A 26,376-nucleotide genomic window follows, 5' to 3' on the forward strand; every position below is an offset into this window, starting at 1 on the left:
GCAATGTCTTTCACTCATTTGTCTCAAAGGTACTGCAAGGTCCACAGCTGGAAAAAGCGTATTGTACCTTATCTTTAAGATCCTAAAGTGAGGTGGCTTGTCTGCATCTCTCTCCTCAGTTCCAAAACCAGGGTGACCAGATATCCTAACTGCAAAGGAGGACAAGGCAGCACAAATCGTAGGACATTCAAGAAAACTGTAGGACGTGACCAAGGAAAAGCTAACAACACTCATCTAAATGGTAGTTTATGCTTCTTAGTCATGCTCCAAATTGAGGACATTTTGGAATGCCTCTTCGAGAGAAGGCTGAAATGGAGGACATGTCTTGGGAAAGGAGGACCTCTGGTCAGTCTGTCCAACACCTTCCCTGCCTAGCCAGAAAGCCAGGAGTTGGGTGAGAGCTCCTGACCCCCATTTTCTCCTCCCTCTCAGTGCAATATGAAATTAATTCTGGCTCCCAGTTCATCAACCATTTCTCATCTGTTCCAGCTAGCCATTTCCAGAAACAGGATCTCAAGGGGGTTGAGGATGATGAAGGATGAAGAAGAGGAGGAGGAAAGGCTGCCCGGCTTTGTTCTGCCACATCTTTGCTGTCTTTCTTCCTACATTCATTGGTGCTTTGCATGCCATGATCCTTCTAATTACGCTTCCAACAATACAAAGATTAGGCAGGTGCAAAAGTGGAACAGATGGAGGGTGTCTGGGATGGAGGGAGGAGAAGCAGCAGGAGACAGCGGGAAAGGACAGCTTGCTCTGGCTTCAGCCTCCTTCCCTGGAGAGATCATCCTGAAGGTTGTCTGGTCTTTCCTGATGGATGGATGGTTTCTGGAGAGGCTGTTAGGAAATTGTGCTTCTTGTGGATATCTGGAGGCAAAGCTGGGATGGTGCTGCACCAAGCTGAGCTTTGGAGACTTCTGGGGAAGTCGGAACTAAGGGAAGAATACTAATGGCAATAACATCATTGGAGTGGGTCCTCCGTATCCGCTGGGGTTTGGCTGCAGGACCCTCTCTGGATACCAAAATGGATGCTCAAGTCCCATGCAATACATTTTGCAGCATTTGAAGAAACCTGAGCAAATGAGAGGAAGAGAGAGAAGCCAGGACTTTTTATATAGAACTTGGGAAAATGGGATTACTGAGGATTAATTAGGACTGTTTCTGCCAAATCAGGACAGCTGGGTGTTTTGTAGTACTGTAGTAGTAGTAGTAGCAGTAGTAGTAGTTATTTTCTGGGAAAAGGAAACAACTGTGGTTCCAATAGTGAGAGACGCTTGGGTCTTGGGATCAATTCCAAATGGAATGACAAAACATCAGAATAAAATTGCCACAGAAAAGACCACAATAGTTCAGTTACAATAAGTGACACTGCTTGGGATTTGCCACATTATCTGATGGTATCTCATTGATTCCTTGGACATAATCCGAATTGTTGGCGATCCCAAACTCCATCCGACAGACTCTGGACCTGAGGTTCTGATTGTTTTTAATTGATTTATCCAGCCTATTCTGCAAGGCAGGGTTTCAAGGAAGCTTACAGAATAGTAACACCAATACAGATTAAGATGCGTACAAAACATCATTAAAGCTGTGGAGAAGTTGTTTTAAAAGGCAATTAAACAGTCTATAGAATTAAAGCCCTTTAAAATCCATTAAAAGAGAGAGGATAAACATCAACAGTGCACCATTAAAAGCCCGTTGCAGCCAATTCCTCAAAAGCTGCCAGAATAAAGATGTTTGTTGTAACCCATGTCAATCTATTGTTATTGTTATTGTTATGTTTTTAATGGGCAGTGAAAGGAGAGTAAATCTGCATCTACACTGCAGAAATAATGCAGTTTGACACCGCTTTCCATGGCTCAATGCTGAGCGACCCTGGGATTTGTAGTTTGCTGTGGCACCACATCTCTCTGCCGGAGAAAGCTAAACGTCTTACAAAACCACAGTTCAGAATTCCCTAGTATTGAGCCAGGTCAGTTAAAGCGGTCTCAAAGTGGGTTATTTCTGCAGTGTGTTTTGGACCCATGTCCAAAATCTTCCCTGGGGAGGCAGGGTGCTTTAAAAGCCGCCCATCCTAAGAAGCCGAGTCGAGAAGCTTGGACTGAGCTGTTGCTGCTGCATTTGTTTCTTGATTTGTTTTTGCAGAGAATTAAAATGGGGATGTTTGTACCAAGCGCATCTATTAATGCAGGTTTACTTCAAAGTGGATTAAGAGCAAAGCAGATTAAATGTCTCTTGTCGCTCCTGTACAGACACACTCTCTCTCTCTGTGTGTGTATGTATGCCTTTTCCTTGCATAGGTCTGTAAATGGCAGGTTATTTGATTCACTTACTTTCACGCACACAGGACACATATCCAAGGGTTGCCATGTTGGCCGTATAGCAAAGTACAATAACATCCAAAATCCACAAAACAGCAGTACCTTTTATTGGACCAAAATGCACAAAATACATCTTGCAAGCTTTTGAAGCTCCACATGCATGTTCATCTGGCAAAGACGTTAAGAATCATGTTGTTGTTGTTGTTGTTGTTGTGTGCCTTCAAGTCACTTCTGACTTATAGCAAACCCCAAGGGGACTATGTGCATGAACATTTAAATTTTATTTCCTGGACTTTATTATTATAGATAAACTTTATTCTTAAAGCGCTGTAAATTTGCACCGCGCTGTACATACTGAGCATGGTTGCCCCTCCGATGTTGCAGACTTGAAGTCTGCAGTCTCAATTATTCGCGGAGGGGCAAACCCCATTGGCTTGAATATATGCGAGTTTCCGTTTTCACATGAGAAAACAGAGGAGCGACTGTATATACAAAATAAAATTAAAAACCTGCCTAAGGTGTACAATCTCAATAAAACAGAAAATAATAACATCTTAAAATACAACAAACACAGATACATTATAATAATTGTTTATTATGACTTTATTTCCTCGAAAACCTCATGACCTTATCATGAGGTTTTCTTGGCAAGATTTGATCAGAGAAGGTTTGCCATTGCCTTTCCCTGAGGCTGAGATAGTATGCCTTGCCCAAGGTGGGTTTCATGGCCAAGTGGGGATTCGAACCCTCGTCTCCAGAGTCATAGTCGAACACTCAAACCACTACAGTGCAGTGTCTCTTGTATAGGAGGAATTTGTTTAGATGTTAGTCACAGGCCTGCATTTTGTCAAGATGTTGCTGGTGTTGTTCTCAGTACAGAGGGATATCCATGTAGACAAGCTACTTTTCCTCCTGCCTTGAGGGACCAGGAGACAAAGCATTTGAAAGTCCTCAACATAAAATTGAAACGCATGCACACAGTCCCTGTGGATCACGTACTCAGCGTTCTGCATAATACAGGCTGCCTCTCTTTCTTTCCTTTCTGGTGTCTGCCGAATTCTGCATAAAGCACTCTCTCTCTTTCCAATGCATGAACAGCTCTGAGCATGGCAAGATGTCTGTTTCATTTTCCTGGGAAAGTCACATGATTGCGACAAAGCTTTTCACACACGTCGCGATCTGAAAGGACTTATCCTGGGAAGAACCAGGAATGTTTCAGCAAAAAACCATTCATGGGGAAATCCTGTGAATGCTTTGTTGCTGGAGCATTCCTGGTTCTTCCTGGATTGGAATAAGGCCTTTTAGATCACAACGTTGCCTGAAAATCTTGGCTGCGATCATGCAACATTCCTGGGAAAATGCCTTTTTAATCCCCTGATTTTCCCTGTGTGATAGTCTCTGTTGTTAACTGCCCTTGAGTCCACCTCAACCCATGGCAACCCTGTGGATGAGACATCTCCAAGGCTCCTTGTCCTCCACTGCTCTGCTCAGATCCTGCAAATTCATACCTGCGACTTTTTTTATAGAGTCCTTTCATCTGCCATGCAGTCTTCCTCTCTTTCTACTGCCTTCCACCTTTGCTAGCATTATTGTCATTTCCAGTGATTCATGCCTTCTCATGATGTGGCCAAAGTACAACAGCTTCAACTTGATCTTCTTGGCTTCCAGGGAGAGTTTGGGTATGATCTATTCCAGGACTCATTTGCTTGTCCTTTTGGCCACTCTTCTCCAGCACCACATCTCAAATGCATTGATTTGCTTCTTATCTGCTCTTTTCACTGCTCCTTTTCTCCATCTCATGCATGGAGCTTTCATAGCTGTACATGGTGATGGGGAATATAATGGCTTAGCTCAATTGTATATCTATACTCTTTAGGAACTTTTCTAGCTCTTTCTTTGGTGCCCTTCCCATTCCTAGTCTTCTTCTTATCTCTCAACTGCAGTCTCTTTTCTGATCAATGTTTGATCAATCAAGGTATATGAAATCTTTAACTATTTTGATTTCCACAGTGTCTAGGATGAATCTGTGTAGTTCCTCTGTGGTCATGATTTTTGTTTTCTTTATGTTCAGCAGTGAGCCTGCCATTGCAGTTTTTTCCTTGACCGTCCTTTGTAACTGTTCCAAGTCCCTGATGTTTTCCGCTAGTAGTATGGTGTCATCCGCATATCTTAGGTTGCTGATGTTCCTTCCTCCTATCTTCACATCTTCTTCTTCCATGTCTAAACCTGCTCTTCATATGATATTTTCTATATACAAGTTGAACACTTAGGTGATAGGATGCAGCCTTGCAGAGGATTTGTTAGTGTTGTGGTTGTGATTGTGTGCCTCCAAGTAATACTGGGCAAGGATTCAAACCCTGGGCCTCATTCCCACTATCTTTTAAACCGGTTTGCAAATCAGTTTGGATTGGTTTAAATGACCCTAGTTCATACTTGAACCGAATTGCTGAATCGATTCGGGGGGGGGGGGGGGGGGAGGAGGTGCTAGACCCATTTAACCATTTTTGACATTGATTTTTTTCTGAGTCTTTTTGGATAAATCGATTCTGCGCAAGTGTAAACCAGATGTGGATCAGAATAGATTTAAAGTTGCCCATTGGCCAGCTGGAGTGGTTCCATTTAATATCAATTCATTTGTCAATGTAAATCACAAGTGGGTTATATAGGTTTTTGTGGGTTTTTCGGGCTCTGTGGCCATGTTCCAGCAGTTTCTTCCTGACGTTTCGCCAGCAACTGTGGCTGACATCTTCAGAGAATGTTTGCCTGGAAAGGACTTGGCTATATATATTGTGTGACCTGGAAAGGCGATCAGGACAAAGGTAGTGTGAACCATGCCCCACTCCAAACTGGTCCATCAATTCAGATTGCAAAGTGATTTATTTGTAAGTGGGAACAGACAGTTTGCCATGTGCAGAACTCTGCATGCATTAGAGCACAGGTGGGCAAATTGGAAGCCATAGGCTTCAAATCCCATTTATGTGGCTTCCTGGTGCTCTGGGGGGGAGGGGGTAATGAAAGTCTTCCAAGGCCCTTTTGGGGGGGTTAATGTACCCCTATCCTCTGCAAGGAGAGCCAGAGTAGTGTACTGGATTGAGTGTTGGACTTCCACACTGGACAACCAGGGCCGCAATCTCTCTCATGAACACAGGGTCTGTGGATACCGAGATCTGCATGCAAGAGGCTGTGTCTCTCCTTTTCTCCATCTCATGCATGCAGAATTTTGCACAAAGCCTCCCCCTTGTACTCTCTCTTACTCATATTGCATGCACACCCAGTTTTGCACATGAAGGGCTGTCTCCCTCACCCTCTTTCCTTCTCTCTGCATTCTCCCACCCACCCACCCTCTCCATTTGCGTGGGCTCAGTTCTGTGCCGCCAGAGCATCTGGTGACGGAGAAATCTGGCATGAATGAACTGACGTGGCCACTTTGGTCTTTGCTGGCTGGAGGTAGCTAGCCATGGCTCTCCAGGGAATCTCCCTGCAAGGGATCTGATGGTGATCGATGAGCATTTGTCACAGCATTCATTAAGCCAAGTTTTGGCGTTTGCTTCAGTGATGAAGGCACAGTGCAGGAAGGCCTTTAGTCTGGAGGGGAGCAATGCATCGCTCCTTTGTCCATGACCTGCTGTCCAGGATCGAGGCAAGCTATCATCACTTGGGGATGTGGATCTGTGTCAGTGGCAGTTGGGGGTTCTGTGTTCACAGATGATGGTGGTGGTTCTTCTTTAGGTGCTGTAACCAATTCACCCCAAATAGCTGCAGCAGCATGGAAAACTTTTTTAAAGTTTGTACTAAAACCCAGATCAGGCTCAACTTGAAACAGCTTCTGCTTGGAAAACAGGCAATCTAACATTAGAGAAATGGTGGAACTGTATAGTGGGCCCTTGGTATCTGTTGGGTTTTGGTTCAAGGACCCCCATGGGTAACAAAATCTATGGATGTTCAAGTTCCATTAAATGCAAGGGCATAATAGAATGGTGTCCCTTCTATAAAATGGCAAAATCAAGGTATGCTTTTTGGGATGTCTATTTTTTAAAAATATTTTCAAGCCATGGATTCTTGAATCCGTGGATGAAGAGTCTGTGGATATGGAGAGCTGACTGTATAAGTGGCACTTGGGCCTGATTTCCACTACCTTTTAAACAAGATCACAAATCGGTTTGAACTGGTTCAAATGACCCTGGTTTCCATTTGAATCGCTTCACGATTCATGAAGCGATTTGGCGAGGGGGGCCATGCACTAGACCCATTTAACCTGCCTCTTTTTGACACTGATGTTTTCCACAGCTTTTTGGATAAATAGATTCTGCGCAAGTGTGACCCAAATGTGGATCAGAATTGGTTTAAATTTGCGCCTCAGCCAGCTGGAGCGAGTCCATTTTGAACCAATTCATTCATGAATGTGAACCACAAGTGGGTTATTTTACAGGGAAAAAATGTGATTGGGGCAAATATAGTGGGAACCACGCCTCACTGTTGAATTGATCCATCGATACAGATCTCAAACCACTTTTTTTGTAAGTGGGAATGAGGCCTGGGTTGCATGAGAAGCTATCAGACAATATAAGGAACAACAACAGGTCATGCAAACTTCAAGACTCTTTTACTGAAGAATGGTACCCTAAAGGTTATCCAGTCCAACCCCTTTCTTCCAGGATTGCAGGAAGGCACAATCCAAGCCTTCTCTGTGAAGGGTGGCCAAGCCAATCCAGCCTCTGTTTAAAAACCTCCAAAGAAGGAGACGCCAACACTCTCCGAGGGAGCCGGCACACACAACTTACTTCTCCATCGAAAACATATGCGCACTCACCCCTTGAAAACCCAGCGTCTTTTTCTCCAGCGTGAAGCTCACAGGTCCCTTAGCAGTGAGTTCCCCAGGAAGTTTGTATTATCAAAGAGAAATGGCGGCACCAGATCAGACAAACCATGTTGATGGGAGCCAGGTTGGTCCTTTGATTGCCAGAAGGCCACTTTTTGCCTTATAGACAAAAGGATGTAGATTCAAGCCATTAGTAAATGTTTGTTTAAACTGCAGGCTACATGTTGGGGTTTTTTTCAGTCAGTCTCAGCTGTTTTTTGTTGGTTTTTCAGGTTCTGTGGCCATGTTCTAGAAGAGTTTATTCCTGATGTTTCACTAGCATCAGATGCCAGCCACAGATGCTGGTGAAAAGTCAGGTATAAAGTCTTCTAGAACATGGCCACATAGCCTGAAAAACCCACAAAAACTATGGATGCCAGCCATGAAAGCCTTCAACTTCACATCAGTCTCAGTTCTTAGGGAAGCCTAGTTAGACAAGGACACGTTTTCTGTTACTCTGCTGATTTAAAGCTAGACCCTAACAGGCTTGCCTTTGACATTTTGGATATTTCAATATTTTTGATTCCTTAACAGAAGATGAAGCGTTTGGAAACTTGTCCTTTTTGAATGTCCTTTTTGAATTGTGGTGCCCAAAACTGGACACAATATTCCAGGTGGGGCCTGACCAGAGCAGAATACAGTGGCACTATTACTTCTCTTGATCTAGACACTATCAATAAAAGTATAGTGTCTAGATCAAGAGAAGTAATAGTGCCACTCTATTCTGCTCTGGTCAGGCCCCACCTGGAATATTGTGTCCAGTTCTGGGCACCACAATTCAAAAAGGACATTGAGAAACTGGAGCGTGTCCAGAGGAGGGCGACTAAAATGGTGAAGGGTCTGGAAACCTTGCTCTATGAGGAACAACTCAGGGAGCTGGGGGTGTTTAGCCTGGAGAAGAGAAGATTAAGAGGTGATATGATAGCCCTGTTTAAATATTTGAAGGGGTGTCACATCAAGGAGGGAACAAGCTTGTTTTCTGCTGCTTCAGAGAACAGGACCAGGAACAATGGATGCAAGCTGCAGGAAAAGAGATTCCACCTCAACATTAGGAGGAACTTCCTGACAGTAAGGGCTGTTCGACAGTGGAACAAACTCCCTCAATGGAGTGTAGTGGAGTCTCCTTCTTTGGAAGTCTTTAAGCAGAGGCTGGATGGCTATCTGTCAGGGATGCTTTGATATGGATTTCCTGCATGGCAGGGGGTTGGACTGGATGGCCCGTGCCGTCTCTTCCAACTTTACGATTCTATGATTCTATGAATTTCCCTACAATCTCCAGCAGAGCTTGACCATCGAATCCTGGTCTCCTGTGTCCAAGCCTCAAAACATTATGCCATGCTTGCTCCTAGGCTTCTCTTTGCCATTTAAGTGCCACGCTCACAGCAACTGTAAATGATGCTGAATGCCTTACGCTTAATGATGTCGCCAGGGACCTTCCTTTAGTTTTGCACCTGAGGGGTTTTGCCTTGAAATCCCAAGACCTGGGAGAGTACTAACCTGCCCACCCTGGGCAGAAACCTCTTTTGAAATTGCTTGCTCAGGTGTTGATCCCTCTTCTGTTCTCTGCCTTGCTTCCCAGCTGCAACATGACGGCAGCCTACAAATACAGGTACCTGTTTTCTTCTGGGGTTTTGCATGCCTCACGGAATGCTGCATTTTGCTTGCTCTGACTCATCCTTGCACCACCGATGCCAGGCTGGGCTTTGGTCATGCCACCTTCTCCCTGCTGTGCATCCTTGCAAGTGAAGAATCAGTGACACCTGCCCCGGGCTGGGAAGGGTGTAAAGGATAACGCAAAGGCCAAAAAGAAAGAAGGGCATGATGCGTGAGAGAAAAAAAGCTGTGAACGCAGCATTGCAAAGTTGCGATGCAGATAGCTTTTTATTCAAAGCCCAGACTAAAATTTGGAGGGTGTCTCTGGAATACAGAGCAGTTTGATAACTAGAATCATAGAATTATAGAATTCTAGAGTTGGAAGAGACCCCAAGGGGCCATCCAGCCCAACCCACTTCTGACATGCAGGAATACATAGCTCCCTAGAGTTGGAAGGGAGCCCAAGGGCCACCCAGTCCAACCCCCTTCTGCCATGCAGGAATGCACAATTCAAGCCTTTCCATATGGCCATCCAGCCCCTGCTTTAAAACCTCCAAAGAAGGAGATTCCACCACCCTCCAAAGGAATATGTTCCGCTGTTGTACAACTCTTACTGTCAGAAGATTTTTCCAAGGTTGAGGTGGAATTTCTTTTCCCTTCCTATGGAATCCTATGGAATCCTGGGATTTGTAGTTTTGGTACAGTAGTTGGGATTCTCTACCAGGAGATATAGTATTCTAATTTAGAGGAGTGGAGTAGGGAATTCAAAAACCCCTCCAACAGATTGCAAGATTAAAGTTAAAGTTAAAGAATAGAATCACAGAGTTGGAAGCAACCTCAAGGGCCATCCAGTCCAACTCCCTTCTGCCATGCAGGAACTCTCAATCAAATCATCCCCGACAGATGGCCATCCAGCCTCTGCTTAAAGACCTCCAAGGAAGGAGACCACCATAATCTCTGAGGGAGTGTGTCCCACTGTCAAACAGCCCTTACTGTCAGGAAGGTCCTCCTAATGTTGAGGTAGAATCTCTTTTCCTGTAGCTTGCATCCATTGCTCTGGGTCCTAATCTCTGGAGCAGCAGAAGGGATGTCATACTGAGCAGGGAGCAAGTTTGTTTTCTACTGCTACTGAGAGCAGGACCTGGAACAATGGATGCAAGCTACAAGAAAAGAGTTTACACTTTAACATTAGAAGGCACTTCTTGACACTAAGAGCTGTTTGACAGTGGAAGACACTTCCTTGGAAAGTGGTCGAGTCTCCTTCTTTGGAGGTCTTTAAGCAGAGAGAGGCTGGATGGCCATCTGTCAGGGATGCTTTGATTGAAAGTTCCTGCATGGCAGAAGGTTGTTGGACTGGATGGCCCTTGGGGTCTCTTCCAACTCTATGATTCTATGAATGCTGAGCTGGAATCTCTTTTCCTGTAGTTTGCATCCATTGCTCCATGTCTTATTCTCTGGAGCAGCAAAAAAGAAGCTCCTTCCTCAATGTGACATCCTTTCAAATATATAAACAGGGGTATCATATCACCTTTTTAACCTTCTCTTCTCCAGGCTAAACATCCCCAGATCCCTAGGTCTCTCCTCATAAAGCATGGTTTCCAGACCCTTCATCATTTTGGTTGCCCTCCTTTGGACATGGTCCAGGTTCTTAACATCCATTTTGAATGGTGTTGCCCAGAACTGGACACAGGATTATTCCAGGTGGGGCCTGACCAAAGCAGAATAGAGGGGCACTGTTACTTCCCTTGATCTAGACACTATACTTCTATTGATGCAGCCTAAAATCACATTGGGCTTTTTAGCTGCCGCATTACACTGTTGACTCATGTTCAGCTTGTGGTCTACTAGGACTCCTAGATCCCTTTCACATGTAAAAGTCTCCTTAAGCCAGATGTCCCCCATCCTATATCTATGCATTTGTTCAAAAGAGGGTTGTCGTTGTCTTCTCCTGAGGCTGAGAGAGTGTGACGTGCCTAATATCACCCAGTGGCTTTCATGGCTGAGCTGGGAATCGAACCCTGGTTTCCAGAGTTGTAGTCCAAGACTCAAACCACTATGCCATGTTGGCTCTTTAAGTGTGAACAGGGGAAATGTAGGAACAACACCATAAACACAATTCTTGGATCTAGTTTGTGACTTTCAAGAAAAGCACGCTTTGAGGAAGGCTTGCTGGAGGTGGGTTAGATTAGTTTAGATTAGATCTGCAAATGCGGACAATGGATTGCTCCGCAGGATGGGTAATGATAATAGTTTCTTACCCGCCCTTTCCCTATGGACTGAGGCAGGGAGCAAGCTAGCAAGAGCAGATTAAACACATTGCATCAGTTAAAAGACTGTATAAAACCAATAAATATGAAAATCAAGCATTTTGTATTCTAAAATACAATGGAGCCCTGGTGGCGCAGTGGTTCAATGCCTGTACTGCAGCCATTCACTCAAGACCACAAGGTTGCGAGTTCAAGACCAGCAAAAGGGCCCAAGCTCGACTCAGGCTTGCATCCTTCCGAGGAGGGAGCTAAAATGAGTACCCAGACTGTTGGGGGAAAATTAGCTTACTTGCTCATTAGATTACTTGCTGTTCACCGCTATGATCTTTGGAATAGCGGTATATAAATAAAACAAATTATTAATTATTATTATTATAAAATTCACTATTTGGGAATAATCTGGATAGGCCTGCTGGAAAAGGCTAGTCTTTATCACCGTTTTAAACTCAGATGGCATATCCAGGACTGCATTTGCACTGCAGAAATAATTCAGTTTGGCACTACTTTAATTGCCAGGACTAACGCTTTGGACCCCTGGGATCTGTGGTTTGTTGTGGCACCAGAGCTTTCTCACAGAAAGGTCTACATCTCCCACAAAAGTACAAATACCAGAATTCCATAGCATTAAGCCATTAGCAGTTAAAGTGGTGTCAAACTGGGTTATTTCTGCCGTGCGGATTCAGCCCAGGTGACACATCTCCTCTGACAGGTCATTCCACATTCTGTGGGCGTCCAAAGAAAATGTCTTCTGGGTAACAGTTGCCAGCCTAGTTTAGGCTGCCAGAAATATATGTTTCCCAGAAGGCTTGTGTGTACATGATGTGTTACATTGGAGAAGGAGGTCCCATAGGTAACTTGGACCCAAGGCATACAGGGCTTTAATGGTAACAACCTACACTTTGTACTTTTCCCCTAAACTAACTGGTTGTCTGTGAGAGATTGTAATATTGGTGTAATGTGATATAATAAGAGCCAGCATGGTATAGTGGTTTGCGCGTTGGATTACAGCTCTGGGGAACAGGGTTCGAATCCTGGCTCGGACGTGGAAACCACTCTCTCAGCCTTAGAGGATGGGAATGGCAAACCCCCTTTGAAGAAACTTGCCAAGAAAACCCCATGATAGGTTCGACTTAGGATTGGAATAAGTTGGAAACGACTTGAAGGCACACAACAACAACAACAACAACGTGATATGATCATTCCTAGCCACACCAGTAATCAATCTGGGTGCCATATTTTGAACTAAGTGACGTTTTTGAACTGGGGACAGAGGTACAGCGCATTGCAGAAATCCAGCCTTGAGTTTGGTAGCACATGTACCACAATGGATGCTCCAGTTCATAACAGTGGAAGCTGATACAGTTCCATCTTTGCTTTTTGAGGGTTCAGTGTACACAAATGTTGTTTCATGCACAAAATTATTAAAAATGTTATGCATAAAATTACCTTAAGGCTTCGTGTTTAAAGTGCATATGAAACATAAACGAATTTCATCCTCTGAAGATAGAAGAGTGGATGCATAAAATAAGTGAGATAAGAGAAACGGATCATTTAACATTTATAATAAATAACAGACCAATGTCTAAAGTAGAAAAAGATTCCAGTTTTAAATTGCTGGGAAGAAATGTGGGGAATAAAGAAGAAAGTTTTGGAAAATTAAAAATGAGAGTAATCCAGAAATCCAGAAAAAAAGAAAATGGATGAGAACGGAAATGGGGAAATCAACAGCTGAATGGAAGAAATAGGGGAAATTGTTATTATACTATACTATATAAACGAAAATAGTTAAATTTGGTTGACACTTTTGTGGTTAGCCTTTCTATGGGATTGGGATGGAAAGTAAAGACATAAATGATAAAGAAAAATAGAATTCTTATAGGAAACGGAAACGTTTGGAAGCAACAGATAAGAAAATGATACTGTCATAATGTAACATGAGTGACTAAGAAGAGTGCAATTTTTAATCTTTTATCGTAAGAATAGCAATAATAAAAATATATAATTAAAAAAAAGAAAGAAACATAAATGAATTTCAAGTTTAGACCTGGGTCCCATCTCCAATATATATATATATATATATATATATATATATATAGTATGTGCAAATATTCTAAAATCCCCCCAAAATCAGAAGTCCAAAACAGTTCTGGTCCTGAGCATTTTGGATGAAGGAGACTCAACTTAGAGCAAGGAATATTTTCTCCATTGTAGAATAGCTTTTTGCAAAACTGTTGTTGTTTTGCTGCGCCAAACTGTCTCTCAACGGCTGGTTGTCGAATATTAAAAAGCTGATTTTTAAACAAAACCAACACATTACAAAAGAGCAAACGCAGGGAGGCCGCCCGTAACGGCTCTGGAGAATTTTCTTTAAAGACAAAATAAAACGAAACAGAGAAGCCTTGGAAGTTTGGAGGAGTTGGCAATTTTTTGCTTGGCTTGTTAAAAACATTTTCTTTCTGGGTTGCGGTTCATGTGTGAAACCTCCCAGAGTGACTTGGCTTTTCCTGGAATGAACAGTCTCTTGGCTTCTGTCTGTTTTAGCCAGCAGGGAAAATATACATCAATCTTATTTCCCCTACTCTTTCCCCTTGTATGGCAGCTGTCTCGGACCTACCTCCTTCCAGATGTGTCAGACTCCAGGCAAGGAGATGATGGGAGTTGTGCTACACTTAGGCAGGAAAAAAATGAAATGCACAGATACAGGACTGGAGACGCCTGGCTTGACAACAGTATATGTGAAAGCGATCTAGGAGTCCCAGTAGACCACAAGTTAAATGTGACTCATAGAATCCTAGAGTTGGAAGAGATCCCCAAGGGCCATCCAGTCCAACCTGCCATGCAGGAACTCCCAATCAAAGCATCCCCACTGACACATGGCCATCCAGCCTCTGTTTAAAGACCTCCAAAGAAGGAGACATCACTAAATCTGAGGGAGTTTGTTCCACTGTCAAACAGCCCTCTCTGTCAGGAAGTTCCTCCTAATGTTGAGGTGGAATCTCTTTTCCTGGAGCTTGCATCCATTGTTCCGTATTCTGTTTTCTGGAGCAGCAGAAAACAAGCTTGCTCCCTCCTCAATGTGACATCCTTTCAAATATTTAAACAGGGCTATCATATCACCTCTTAACCTTCTCTTCTCCAGGCTAAACATCCCCAGCTCCATAAGTCTTTCCTCATAAGGCTTCATGGTTTCCAGAACATTCACCATTTTAGTCGCTCTCCTTTGGACATGCTCCAGTTTCTCAACATCCTTTTTGAACTGTGGTGCCCAGAAGTGGACGCAATATTCCAGGTGGGGCCTGACCAGAGCAGAATACAGTGGCACTATTACTTCCCTTGATCTATACTTCTATTGATGCAGCCTGGGGTTGCATTGGCCTTTTTAGCTGCCGCATTACACTATTGACTCATGTTCAACTTTATTTATTTATTTATTTATTTATTTATTTATTTATTATGATATTAATACCCCGCCCTTCAGCCCTAAAGGCTATCAGAGCGTCTTACAATTATTATTTTTAATTAGACAGTTTTCTGCCCTCAGTCTTACAATCTAAAAAGACACGACACAAAAAGCGAAGGGAATGGTGGTGGGAAAGGGGATGAGGTCCAGTGGTTCTTTCTCTCCCTCTGAGGCCTGGACCAAGACAGATGGACTGGAGGGAGGGCTCTTCTTCTTAGTTCAGGCCAGGCCCGATGGAGCTGGCAGACCTCACTCTCCCTCTGATGATGCAGATGGCAAAGGAAGTGCTCGTCCGCTTACTTTAGGCCAGGCCTGATGGTAGACTTTGGTCTACTAGGACTCTTAGATCCCTTTCCCACGTATAAGTGTCCTTAAGTAAGGTGTCCCCCATCCTATATTTATGCAGTTGTTCAAGGGAAGGTTGCCGTTGTCTTCTGCTGAGGCTGAGACAGTATGACTTGCCCAAGGTCAGCCAATGGTTTTCATGGCTGAGCTGGGAATTGAACCCTTGTTTCCAGAGTCCCAGTCCCAGTAAGCTATGTCACCGCTACTGGTCCCAGTCTATTAGGACTCCTAGGTTGTATGACCTGGAGCAATGGATTGAAACTAGAGGAAAAGAGATTCCACCTAAACATTAGGAGGATCTTAATGTAAGAGGGGAGAAGATGTTGCCTCTACATATGGTAGAGTTTCCTTCTCTGGAGGTTTTTTTTAACAGAGGCTGGATGGCCATGAGTCACAGAAAGTGCTTGGAAGGTGTCTTCCTGCATGGCAGGGGGTTAGATTGGATGGCCTTTGGGGTCTCCTCCAAGTCTAGGATTCTAGGATTCTATAAAATGTTCATCTTGGGTATATGGCTGTGTGTGGAGAATGAGGCTCTGGTGCCAGAAATGCATTTTCATTTGTGTTGTTTAATGAGGCCTTGTGTTGCAGAAAGAGCTGGAGTGGCAAAGGGCCACTAAAGAGTAGGTAGAACGGAGCGGAAAGAAAGGCAATCCAGATCCTCCCAAGTATTGTTAATTTCATTTCCTTTTCAGCGGCCGAACGGAACAGCTCTGGGCGATCTGCAAGGTTGTGTGCTTCCCGTCTCCTGCCACCTTGCCACCGCCTGCCCTGCGTGAGCATCTGGAGCCCAATTGTGGCCTTTGTTTCTCACTGTTTCCATCCCAGCTGGCACCAGCCTTTGCCAACTCCTTTGGCTCAGCTCCTGGGGTTTCTAGGAAGTTGGTTTGAGCAGATACCTCTTGGCCGCCTGCCGCCAGAGTCCAGCTGGGCTTTATAGATGCGCTTCGGAAAGGCTCAAACTGGGGGAAATGGTGGTGAGCAGCCTGGTACTTTGTGGTTTCTCCTTCGCCACCTCAAGAAAGGCAATCTCTATGGCTGGAGTTGGGATCAAGAGTGAGGCTGGAGGTTGGCTTCATTGTGGTTGTGGTGTGTCTTCCTTGTTTCCTACTCATGGCAACGTAAAGGCAAACCTATCACAGGGTTTTCTTGGCTAGTTTCTTCAGAGGGATTTGCCATTGCCATCCTCTGAGGCTAAGACAGTGTGACTTGCCCAAGGCCAACTTAGATAGTTGGTATTGAGTTTTCAACTAGCAGGGACATATTTAACGCTGTGGAGGGAAGTGGCATTTCCAACTGGCAGTTTGAAGGAGTGCAGCATGTTCTGGGATGTTCCAATCTGCTTTGGGCATGGGATGGCTAGGCTTGCTAGAAAAGACAAAATCCAAAATCGACAAAAGAGCAATACCTTACAACAACACAAAAGGAAAAGACAATATTACTTGGTAAGGTGAGATGCAGGGAGACAAAAAAAATGGAAATTGCATTATAGGGGGATTGACAATGGCTGAATCTGCACTGCAAAAATGATGCAGCTTGGCACCGCTTTAACTGCCATGGCTCCATGTATGGAATCCTGGGGATTTGTAGTCTCTTGTGGCACCAGAGCTCTCCGACAGAGAAGGCCAAATAGCTCACAAAACTACAAATCCCAGAACTCCATAGCACGGAACTGCGACCAAAGTGGTGTCAAGCTGCATTATTTCTCCAGTGTCGATTCAGCCTGTGTTAAGGAAGCCACGGCTGCCCTGAGATTGCAAGACCTGAGCAGGGCAGATGTCTGGGGAGCTTGGAGTTCTCTCGTTGCCATCCGTTGAAGCAAACTGAATGGCAAACTGCAGCAACCACAACTCTAACCGAGACAACAGATAGGATTCAGGGCTAGTCTACAATACAATACAAATTTATTGAATAAGTCTCCAGACCATTTCAAAAATTACAAGATAAAAAAAGAAAAAACATACATAATTAAAGCTTACATAAAAAGAAATCTCTATAAAATTTAAAATATTTGGCTCTGATTGTGCCCCTCTTGTAATTTGCACAACAATCTATCTAAGGCCCCTTTCTACTTCTTGCTTCCGTAGAATAGCTGCTGAATAGCTGCTTTCATTGCAAACAAGGCAACCCTAAGAGTTATAAAAGGCTCAACGCCTTGCAAAAGCAGAGGCAACTTCTTTCATCATCCCTTTCCCTTCCATTTCTGAGGATGGGAGCTAGATATTGCAATATCAAGCAATTTTAGGGTTTCAAGGATTTTTGTGCCCCCCCCCCCATTCCTTAAATTCATCAGGAAAAGGTTTTGTGGTTTTTATTGGAGCATCTGCTGAAATTTTCAGAAATGGACATCATTGCACGGGTCTGCTTCACATGCATTCGGATGGCTGCACATTTTCGGCAGAGGGAGGGTGAATTGATGCATATTTGTGGATTCGATTAATCATCAGTGCAAATGTGCAAAAACATGTCCCAGTTTGTATGGTACGTTGATGTGGAGGCTGGCCTTCTGTCCATAAGCTGTTGGTTTGCCCCTTTTTTAGCATCTCTGCTCTTTCTCCTTTATGGGTGTCAAGTCACCTGTTGACTTATGGACCCCATGAATGTCATAGCATTTTATTTTTTGCTTCCAAGATCAGACAGGATCTGGTGCCTTGATTCCTTTAGCAGCTACTAATTTCCCCCGGGATGGGAAGGGGAAGGGAAAATTAGCCGCTAAATGAGATTTCGGAGAAACAGGGACAAACAACAGCCAGAGAGGATGAGCCAGAGGCGCCAACGGCTTTCCCTCCAGCTTTCTCTGCTTTGTTCTGGAGAAGCCTTGAAAAGTCACAGTCCTCTGAACCTGGCCTCCAAAGGGCTTTTTCTCATGGGGGACGCATAGAAAATGTTTCCTGGATTGCTTTGACTTCTTTCTCCTCCATCTTTCTAGGCTTTGGGCTCTGCTTTGGAGGCCTGAGTCTGCTGAATGGTCATGCCAACCCTGGGGTGCTACTGCTTGGCTCCATCCTATAAACTCCTTGGATTTGTAGTCTGGTGGAGGGTACTAGAGCTCTCTGACAGAGAAGGCTCAAGACCTTGTAAAACTACAAATCCCAGGATTCCACAGGATGGATATACAGCACTTAAAGTGGTGTCAAACTGCATTATTTCTACAGTGCAGATGCATCCTCAGCCTTGCCAGCAGCAGCAAGGTCTTGCTCTGCCACCTGAGCTAGAGAACTGCACCCAGCCCTTTGCTTTTGCCTGGAGCTGAGTCCACCAAAAGTGGGTCATTCACACCCTTGTCTCCCTCTTGGAGATGATCCTTGCAAACTAGAGATTGCACCAGCCCACACCAGAGAAGACCCTCTGCCAGGCCACTGCAAGATGTATCATTCCTAGTGGAATTGTTGTGTGCCATCGTTTCCAGCTTACAGTGGGGTTTTCTTGGCAAGTTTCTCCAGAGAGGGTTTGCCATTGCCGTCCTCTTAGGCTGAGAGAGTGTGACTTGTCCAAGGTTACCCAGTGGGTTTCCATGGCTGAGCTGGGATTCAAACCCTGGTCTCTAGAGTCATAGCCCAACAGCCAAACCACTACATCATGCTGGCTCTCAACCAGTGGAACACAGAGTGGCAGTTCCCAGTTCTCAGACAAGGAGAATATTGATTGTACTTTGGGAATGTTTTGGTTTTGCGTAGTATATTTTAACAGCATATCCCACACTGTGGTCTTAATTGATTTACAGTCGCAGTTATAGTTTTACTGCTGAGATCTTCTGGGGATTTGGCCCAGGCTGGGTAGGCAAACAACAACAACAACAACAACAATAATAATTTTTGCTCAATGCAGCCACCCCAGCAAATTGTCATGAATTGCTAGGCATAAGAATTGCACTGATTATTGGAAGTGTTCAGATGACTTGTTCGTGTTGTTAATAAGGTTGAGGGTTACATTGCTGGACCTATGGTGCACCCTATTCTGAGTTCAGGAGATGCAGAAGACAGAAAGCAAATGTGACCAAACACATGTTCCTTCTGCTGCCATGTACATGCCTTTAGATGGAAGGATTACTGCTCCGAATTACAAGGCACTGCCTTTTTCTTCCAAGCAGATTTTCTCTGGAAGGACAAAACATGGAAGAGATAATGGGCAAACCCAGGCAATGCATGCTCCAGTGGCTTCCATGTCAGTGGGATGGGAAGTCCAGCCCAGGTTTTTGTCCAAAGCACGAAGCAGCTGTCCAAAGTGCTGAAACTGGATTAGGGATACTACAAAATCCACAAAAATGTGAAAATATTGGCCATCCAAAATGCACAAAATAGATCTTGCAAGGTGAAGTCGAAGGCTTTCATGGCTGGCATCCATAGTTTTTTTGTGGGTTTTTCGGGCTATGTGGCCATGTTCTAGAAGAGTTTATTCCTGACATCTTCTGACATCTTCAGAGGCATCATTAACAGCTTTAACATCATTGGACAAAGATGTTAAAATTCATATAGGAGAAGAAAAGTGATGGTGTTAGAGTCACAGGCCTACAGATAATATTCTCTCAGACATTACTTCTGTTGCGGGAAGTAACATCTTTGCTTGATGAAGAAGCCATTGAAGCTTCGAAAGCTTGCATGATGTATTTTGTACATTTTGGTTAGCCTGTAAAAACATCATGGTTCTGTGGATTTTGAATGTTATATTTTCCTGCAAGACCAACATGGATACCCCTGAGTATGTTCGGGATAGGACTCAACACTTGGGAGAACACCTTTAAAGTTCAGGCTAAAGTCCAGAGCAGAGTCACAACCCCCATTTACCTGGAATCCACCAGATCCCATGTGGGTTTGCCAAGTTTTCAGGTTGGATCCCTTTTAGCAGGTCTCCTTTTGCATTAACCAGCTGCATGACGTGCAGAAATCCAACAGATGGAGCGATTTCTACCCAAGTGCTGGGAGAAAGCCACACCAGTTGGATCGCTGCTTCGCTGCAGCCATTAGAAGCACAGGAGCCCAGCCAGAGAGGTTTAAAAAGAAAGATGGCCGTCCCACTGGCAGCCACACAGTCAGCAAGTTGTTAAGGCCTTAAGTGTGGAAAAATCCAGCCTTGGCACCATAAAAGTTGCAGTGCATTGTTGATGCAGAGATGTAAATGGGATGGGGCTTTTGTTGAACTGGGCAGAGGTTCCTGCCTGGGGAGCTGGGGATTTGGAATATGTATTTGCAGCCTTTGTTTACAAATGGGATGCTGTAATTAAGCAGCAAAAAGCAGCAAACGGAGCACCAGCTGCCTGCAAAAGCCAGTCCGCAAAATGCAAAGCCGGTGGGACTTGATCGCACCACAGAAAAGCCAGGGTTGAAATGGATTCGTTTGTGTGTATTTGAAAAACTAGGGTTGCATTTTGCACTGCAGGATTAATGCAGTTTGACATTGTTTTAATAATGATAATAATAATAATAATAAAATATTTATTTATATCCCACCTTTCCGCAGATCAAGGTGGCTTACAGTATAAAATGCAACAGTACAATAAAACCAACAAGGAAATTACAGTTAAAATAACAAGCACAGATTAAAATAACAATGTCCAGCTAGCTCGAGATAACAAAACAATAACAGTGCAATAACGGGGGGGGGGGGGAGGGGAGGCAGCATCGATGACGGTTAGGGGAAAGCCTGTTGGAATAAAAAGGTTTTTAACCCCTTTTTAAACTGGTCAAGGGAGGTGGCCGAGCAGAGCTCACCGGGAAGCGAGTTCCAGAGCTGAGATATCCTGAAACCCAGAAAAGCCCTGGTTTCTAGTCAGAGTCGGCAGTACAGTCGGCCCCCCTTATCCACAGATTTGTTATCCGTGGATTCAAGCATCCACAGCTTGAAAATATTCCCAAAAAGTATAAATTCCAAATATCAACCATTGATTTCCCATTTTATATACGGGACACCATATTGCTATGCCATTATATTTAATGAGACTTGAGCATCCATGGATTTTGTTATCCGCGGGGGATCTTGGGACCAAATCCCAGCAGCTAACAAGGACCCGCTGTACTGGAATAGATGGACAACTGTGGCTCAGGTCCAATCTGCACTGCAGAATGAATGCAGTTTGACACCACTCAGTGCTATGGGATTCTGGGGCACCAGAACTCCATGAAAGGGAAGGCTAAATCTCTCACAAATCCCACAGTTCCATAGCACGGAGCCATGGCAGCTAAAGTGGTGTCAAAGTGCATTAACTCTGCACTGCAGATGCAGCCCAAATTGGGATTCGTAGTTCTGGCAGCCATTTAGCTTTCTCTGACGGAGAGCACTGGTGTTACAACAGACTACAAATCCTATGGTTTCATAGGATGGAGCTGTGACAGTTAAAGCGGTGTCAATCTGCATTATTTCTGTAGTGCAGATGCAACCTCAGTTCCTTTGTTCTCAGTTCTTTAGAAACGCACAGCCTGACTCCTTTGATAGTTGTCATTGTTACTGTTGTGGCTGCCACTGTTTCGCTCACATTTGTGACCCAGCAAACATTTATTTATTTATTTATTTATTTATTTATTTATTTATTTATCGGATTTATATCCTACTTATATTTCTATTTCCAAAACATCTCTGGAAGCGGCTGTACAGGACTCTTGGGGTCATAAAAGTGGTGCGTTCAGGCCAGTGTCTGATAGGTGCAGCCTCTGGACCATCAGCATCAGTTTCACACCAGAAAAGGCTTAACTTCTTCCCACTTTTTCTCTTTTACTTATTGAAATTGCAGGGGGGGTGTGTCCTGCTTGGTGGTGGTAGTGAACCCCAAAATAGGAGATCGCCTCCTTTCATGTTTTATTGACTGCCTTGACATCCATTTAGACCTGGTGCAGTTTCCATAGCAAAAGGAACCCCTGCAACTTCTGCAGCAAAAGATGCCCACTTTGCACACAATGCTCCAATAATGTGAGAGTGCTTCACATTTTTATTTTTTAAATGCAGGTTGAGGCAGGGAAATTCAGATGCTTGGAAAAAGTTACCTCCAGTTGGGAAACTGTTTTTGCCTGGAATTAATTAATGTGGATGCATCTTGCTTGCTCAGCGTGAGTCCTGTTTTTTTTGCTTCAAGTCATCTTTTCTCCAAGATTAATTCCTTACTGGAGTCTCCAAGGCACTTAAGCCAATCGATAAATGCGGCACGTTGAGTGCTAGGGCTCAGAGGTGCCAGGTTTAAGGTTGCCAGATTGGAAACTGGAGAAGGCTCCTGTGCAAAAGAGGGAATACTAGCAGGGGTTGCTTGCAAGAAGAGGTTAGTCCCCAAATGCTTGTCTTTATTTTGAAAGGTGATGTGATGGTGGAAAGAGAGCAGGGAGGGGACCAGGCGAGTCTCATGTGGCAGAGAGACTGGGAGCAGCCATCAAAAAGGCCCTCTTCTGCATCCTCAGGAAAGTCCTTCCCTAATGTTAAAACTCATGCAAGGTCACATAGAAAGACACAGTCTTTCCAGTAGCCTGAACCCAAGCTGAAGAGGGCTTTATACAGGTTGAGTATCCAGAAACCTGAAATTCTCCAAAATCCAAAACTGTCCACATGGATGGCTTAGACGAGAGTGACACCTCTGCTTTCTCGTGGTTCATTGTACGCAAACTGTGGCTGCATCCACACTGCAGAAATAATGCAGTTTGAAACCAATGTGAAGTCAAAGGCTTTCATGGCCGGCATCCATAGGTCTTTTTTTTTTTTTTGGGGGGGGGTTCAGGCTATGTGGCCATGTTCTAGAAGAGTTTATTCCTGACCGCTTTAACCATCATGGCCCAGTGCTGTGGAATTCTGGGATTTGTAGTTTGGCAGGGTCCCAGAGCTCTCTGGCAGGGAAGGCTAAATCTCTCATAAAACTACAAATCCTAGAATTCTATAGCATTACGTCATGACATTAAAGCGGCACCAAACTGCTTTAAATAATATTAAAGCATGGGTCAAACTGCTTTATTTCTGCAGTGTGTTAGTACGCCATTGTTTCATGCACAAAAATGATTAAAACATTGTGTTTAAAATTACCTCCAAAATCCAGAATTGGGTGGAAAGGATACCTTTGCTTTCTGATAGTTCAGTGTACACAAACTTTGTTTCATGCACCAAATTGTTAAACATTTTTATGTATAAAATTGCCATTGGGCTATGTGTATAAAGTTTATGTGGAACATAAATGAATTTTGCGTTTAGACTCGGAGCCCATCTCCAAGGTAGAAAATACGATAAAATCTGGAGAAAACAAGAAAATCCAAAATACTTCTGGTCTCAAGCATTTTGAATAAGGGATACTTAATCTGTTCAGAACTCGCACTTTGAATTTTGCACAGAAATAAACTGGTCATCAGTGAAAAGGTTTAAAAAGACAAGTTACATAAAATAATAAAATAATAAAATATTTATTTATAGCCCGCCTTTCCTCAGATCAAGGTGGGTTACAGAAAGTGCTATTACAAGATAAAAACACAGCAAATATACATTAAAGTAGCAAATCACCAAATACAATCAAATGCAATCAACAATATAACAATAACAATATCCAGCTAGCTTAGAATGTACAACAACAGTAACAGTGAGGGGGGAAGAGGGGAGGCTAACAAGGGAACAATTAGGGGAAGGCTTGTTGGAACAGGAAGGTTTTTAACTCCTTCCTGAACCGATCAAGGGAGGTGGCCGAGCGGAGCTCTCCGGGAAGCGAGTTCCAGAGCTGAGGGGCCGAGATGGTAAAGGCCCTACGCATTGTTGTGGCATATTTCGAGTCTGGAACTCTCAGCAAATGCTTCCCGGCCGATCTAAGTTTGCGGGGCGGATTATATGGGGAGAGGCGGTTCTCCAAGTACCCTGGGCCCAAGCCATTTAGGGCTTTATAGGTAATAACCAACACCTTGTACTGCGCTCAGAAGCGAATAGGCAGCCAATGTAGATCTTTTAATACTGATGTTATATGGGTGGCCCTGGAAGATCCAGTGACCAATCTAGCTGCCATATTTTGAACCAACTGTAGCTTCTGAGTATGGTACAAGGGTTGCCCCATGTAGAGCACGTTACAGAAATCCAAACGAGAGGTTACCAGAGCATGTACCACTGTTTCAAGGTCCCTCCGGCCCAGGTAGGGTCGCAGCTGGCGTATCAACCGAAGCTGATAGCAGGTGCTCCTGACCGTCGCATCCACCTGAGATGTAAGATGGAGTGACGAGTCCAGGAGCACCCCCAAGCTGCGAACAGAGTCCTTCAAGGGGAGCGTGACCCCGTTCAGGACAGGTGGACAAACCTCCAATCCCGGACCAGGGGAACCTATCACGAGCACTTCTGTTTTCTCTGGATTCAGTCTGAGTCTGTTTTCCCTCATCCAGCCCATTACCGAGTCTAGGCAGGCGTCACGAGGAGAGATGCCATCCCTGGTCACTGCATCAGTTGGAGACACAGAGAAATATATTTGGGTGTCATCGGCGTACTGATAACACCGCGCCCCGTGTCTCCGGATAATCTCTCCCAGCGGTTTCATGTAAATGTTAAATAGCATGTTCCCTGTAACATGATAAGAGTAGTGGGGAAAGTTTCATCTACTTAATGTTAGTAACCTGAGCATTTATAAAGGCTCAAGAGCATAGCACATAACAGAGAAACATGGTTGGACTAGCATGCTTCATGCCAGCAATGGACAATTTTTTTATCCTTTGGATATTGTTGGACTACACCTCCCAGCATCCCTCACTCTTGGCTATGCTGGCCAGGGGCTGATGAGTGTTGCAGTCCAGCAACAACTGGAGGGCCAAACTTTGCTTGCTCCTGGTAATCCAAGAACTGCTGATCCACTGTAGTAACATGATACAGAAACTGTGAAAACCCTCTTTTCACATCTTATCTTGATGCTGAACTTTGGGGTGTAACTATGGGGATGGAAGAATGACCGCACTGACCCCCAAATAAGAACCTTAACCCCTAAATGAAACTTTCCTCCAGTCAAATTTCTGGCATGGTTGAAAATGAGATACTAAACACCAGCCTTTTGATTTGATCTTTTCATTCCCTCACTCACTTCACCTGCCCCTTTCTTTGCATGCCTAAACTCTCAAGTGAAATTTTTAAATTGCTGCAGTGCAAGAAATTGGGGAGGTAGTTGAAGGAATGTTTCATGTGGTAGGAGAAATCTTATGGGGGGGGGGGCAATGCCCTAATTTTGCTCACCCTGTGGCAATAATAATAATAATAATAATAATAATAATAATATTTCCCGCCTCTCCCTGCGGATCGAGGCAGGACTACAACCGATGAAACCAAACGATACAATTACACAACCCATACTACATAAAATATTCAATTAAAACACACCAAGATGCAATACAATCATTAACGAAGCCAAATCGTTGTCTGTTTCTATACTGTTGAATCAGGTGAAAAAAAATTCTATAAGATCCACTATAAAAGATCAGATGGATAGGCCCACCGGAAGAGATCCATCTTATGTGCCTTCTTAAAGGCTTCTAAGGTGGTGATGAGACGGATCTCTTCTGGTAAGTTGTTCCAGAGTGTGGGGGCCATGGCTGTGAACGCTTTGTGGGAAGTTGTGATTAGTCTGGTCTTTGTATATTCCAATAAATTCTTCCCAGATGTCCTGAGAGTGCGGGGCGGATTGTGTAAGAAGAGGAGTTCCCTCAAGTAACTCAGGCCCAAGCCATGTAGGGCTTTAAAGGTGATAACCAACACTTCGTATTGGGCCCGGAAGCTGATCAGCAGCCAGTGTAATGATTTTAATATTGGAGTAATATGGTCAGATCTAGATGTACCTATGACCAATCTGGCTGCAGCATTTTGGACCAATTGAAGCTTCCGAACTTGGTACAAAGGTAGCCCCATGTAGAGCGCATTGCAGAAGTCTAGATGAGAGGTTAGCAGTGCATGTACCACTGTTTCAAGGTCCCTCTTGGTCAGGTAGGGACGCAGTTGGCGTATCAACCAAAGTTGGTACCATGCACTCCTGGCCACCGCCTCCACCTGAGATGACAGCTGAAGAGACGAGTCCAGGAGCACTCTCAAACTGCGAACTTCGTCCTTTAGGTGAAGTGTGACTCCGTCCAGGACTGGTTGACAAATCTCCATCCCTGGATCATCCCTGGCTGAGTTGCACATTACATTAAATGCTCAGTCACATACCATGTAACTCATTTCACAGATGGAAACCGACAGGACATGTGTGGCCAAGCAATGTCTGAGTGTGGTCAAGATGGCCAAAGTTATTAATGAGGAAGATCACAGATGTCTGAAGAATTTGCAGCTGTTTGCTTTCACCTGAGTCTACTCTGGAAAGGGCCTCTCTTCTTTCCCCTCCTGAGTGAATCGAGTGCAAACTGTTTTGCATTTTGAATTCAGTTTTCACCAGTGGCACGGAGAAGTGGGGAAGTGGGAGGAGGAGAGGAAAAACTGGGACTTTTTTAGAAGCAACTGAGGGAGTGGAATTAAAGACTGGGACTGTCTTTGCCAAATTAGGACAGTTGGAAGGTATACTGTGCTCCTAGATGTGCAGTGTACATAACACATATATGTACATTGAGCATGGCATGTTGTGTATTGCAC

The 26,376-nt window shown here is 44.2% G+C and overlaps 1 protein-coding gene across 2 annotated transcripts in view; it reads left to right on the forward strand.

Annotated features, from left to right (window-relative positions):
* Positions 1-26,376, forward strand: part of LOC149320193 (beta-arrestin-1) — a 114,040-nt gene that overhangs the window by 18,372 nt on the left and 69,292 nt on the right. Inside the window, exon 2 of one of the 2 annotated variants that reach the window (XM_089513117.1) lies at positions 8,756-8,785. The exons of the other annotated variant lie outside the window; for it this stretch is intronic. Coding sequence (XP_089369243.1) covers positions 8,756-8,785 — 30 coding nt within the window. The remainder of the gene's footprint in view (positions 1-8,755; positions 8,786-26,376) is intronic. 2 annotated transcript variants of the gene reach the window in all.

The sequence above is a fragment of the Sceloporus occidentalis genome, unplaced genomic scaffold, assembly GCF_023333645.1.
Source record: "Sceloporus occidentalis isolate IW3139 unplaced genomic scaffold, rSceOcc1.0.p SCAF_2, whole genome shotgun sequence".
NCBI classification, from domain to species: Eukaryota; Metazoa; Chordata; class Lepidosauria; order Squamata; family Phrynosomatidae; genus Sceloporus; species Sceloporus occidentalis.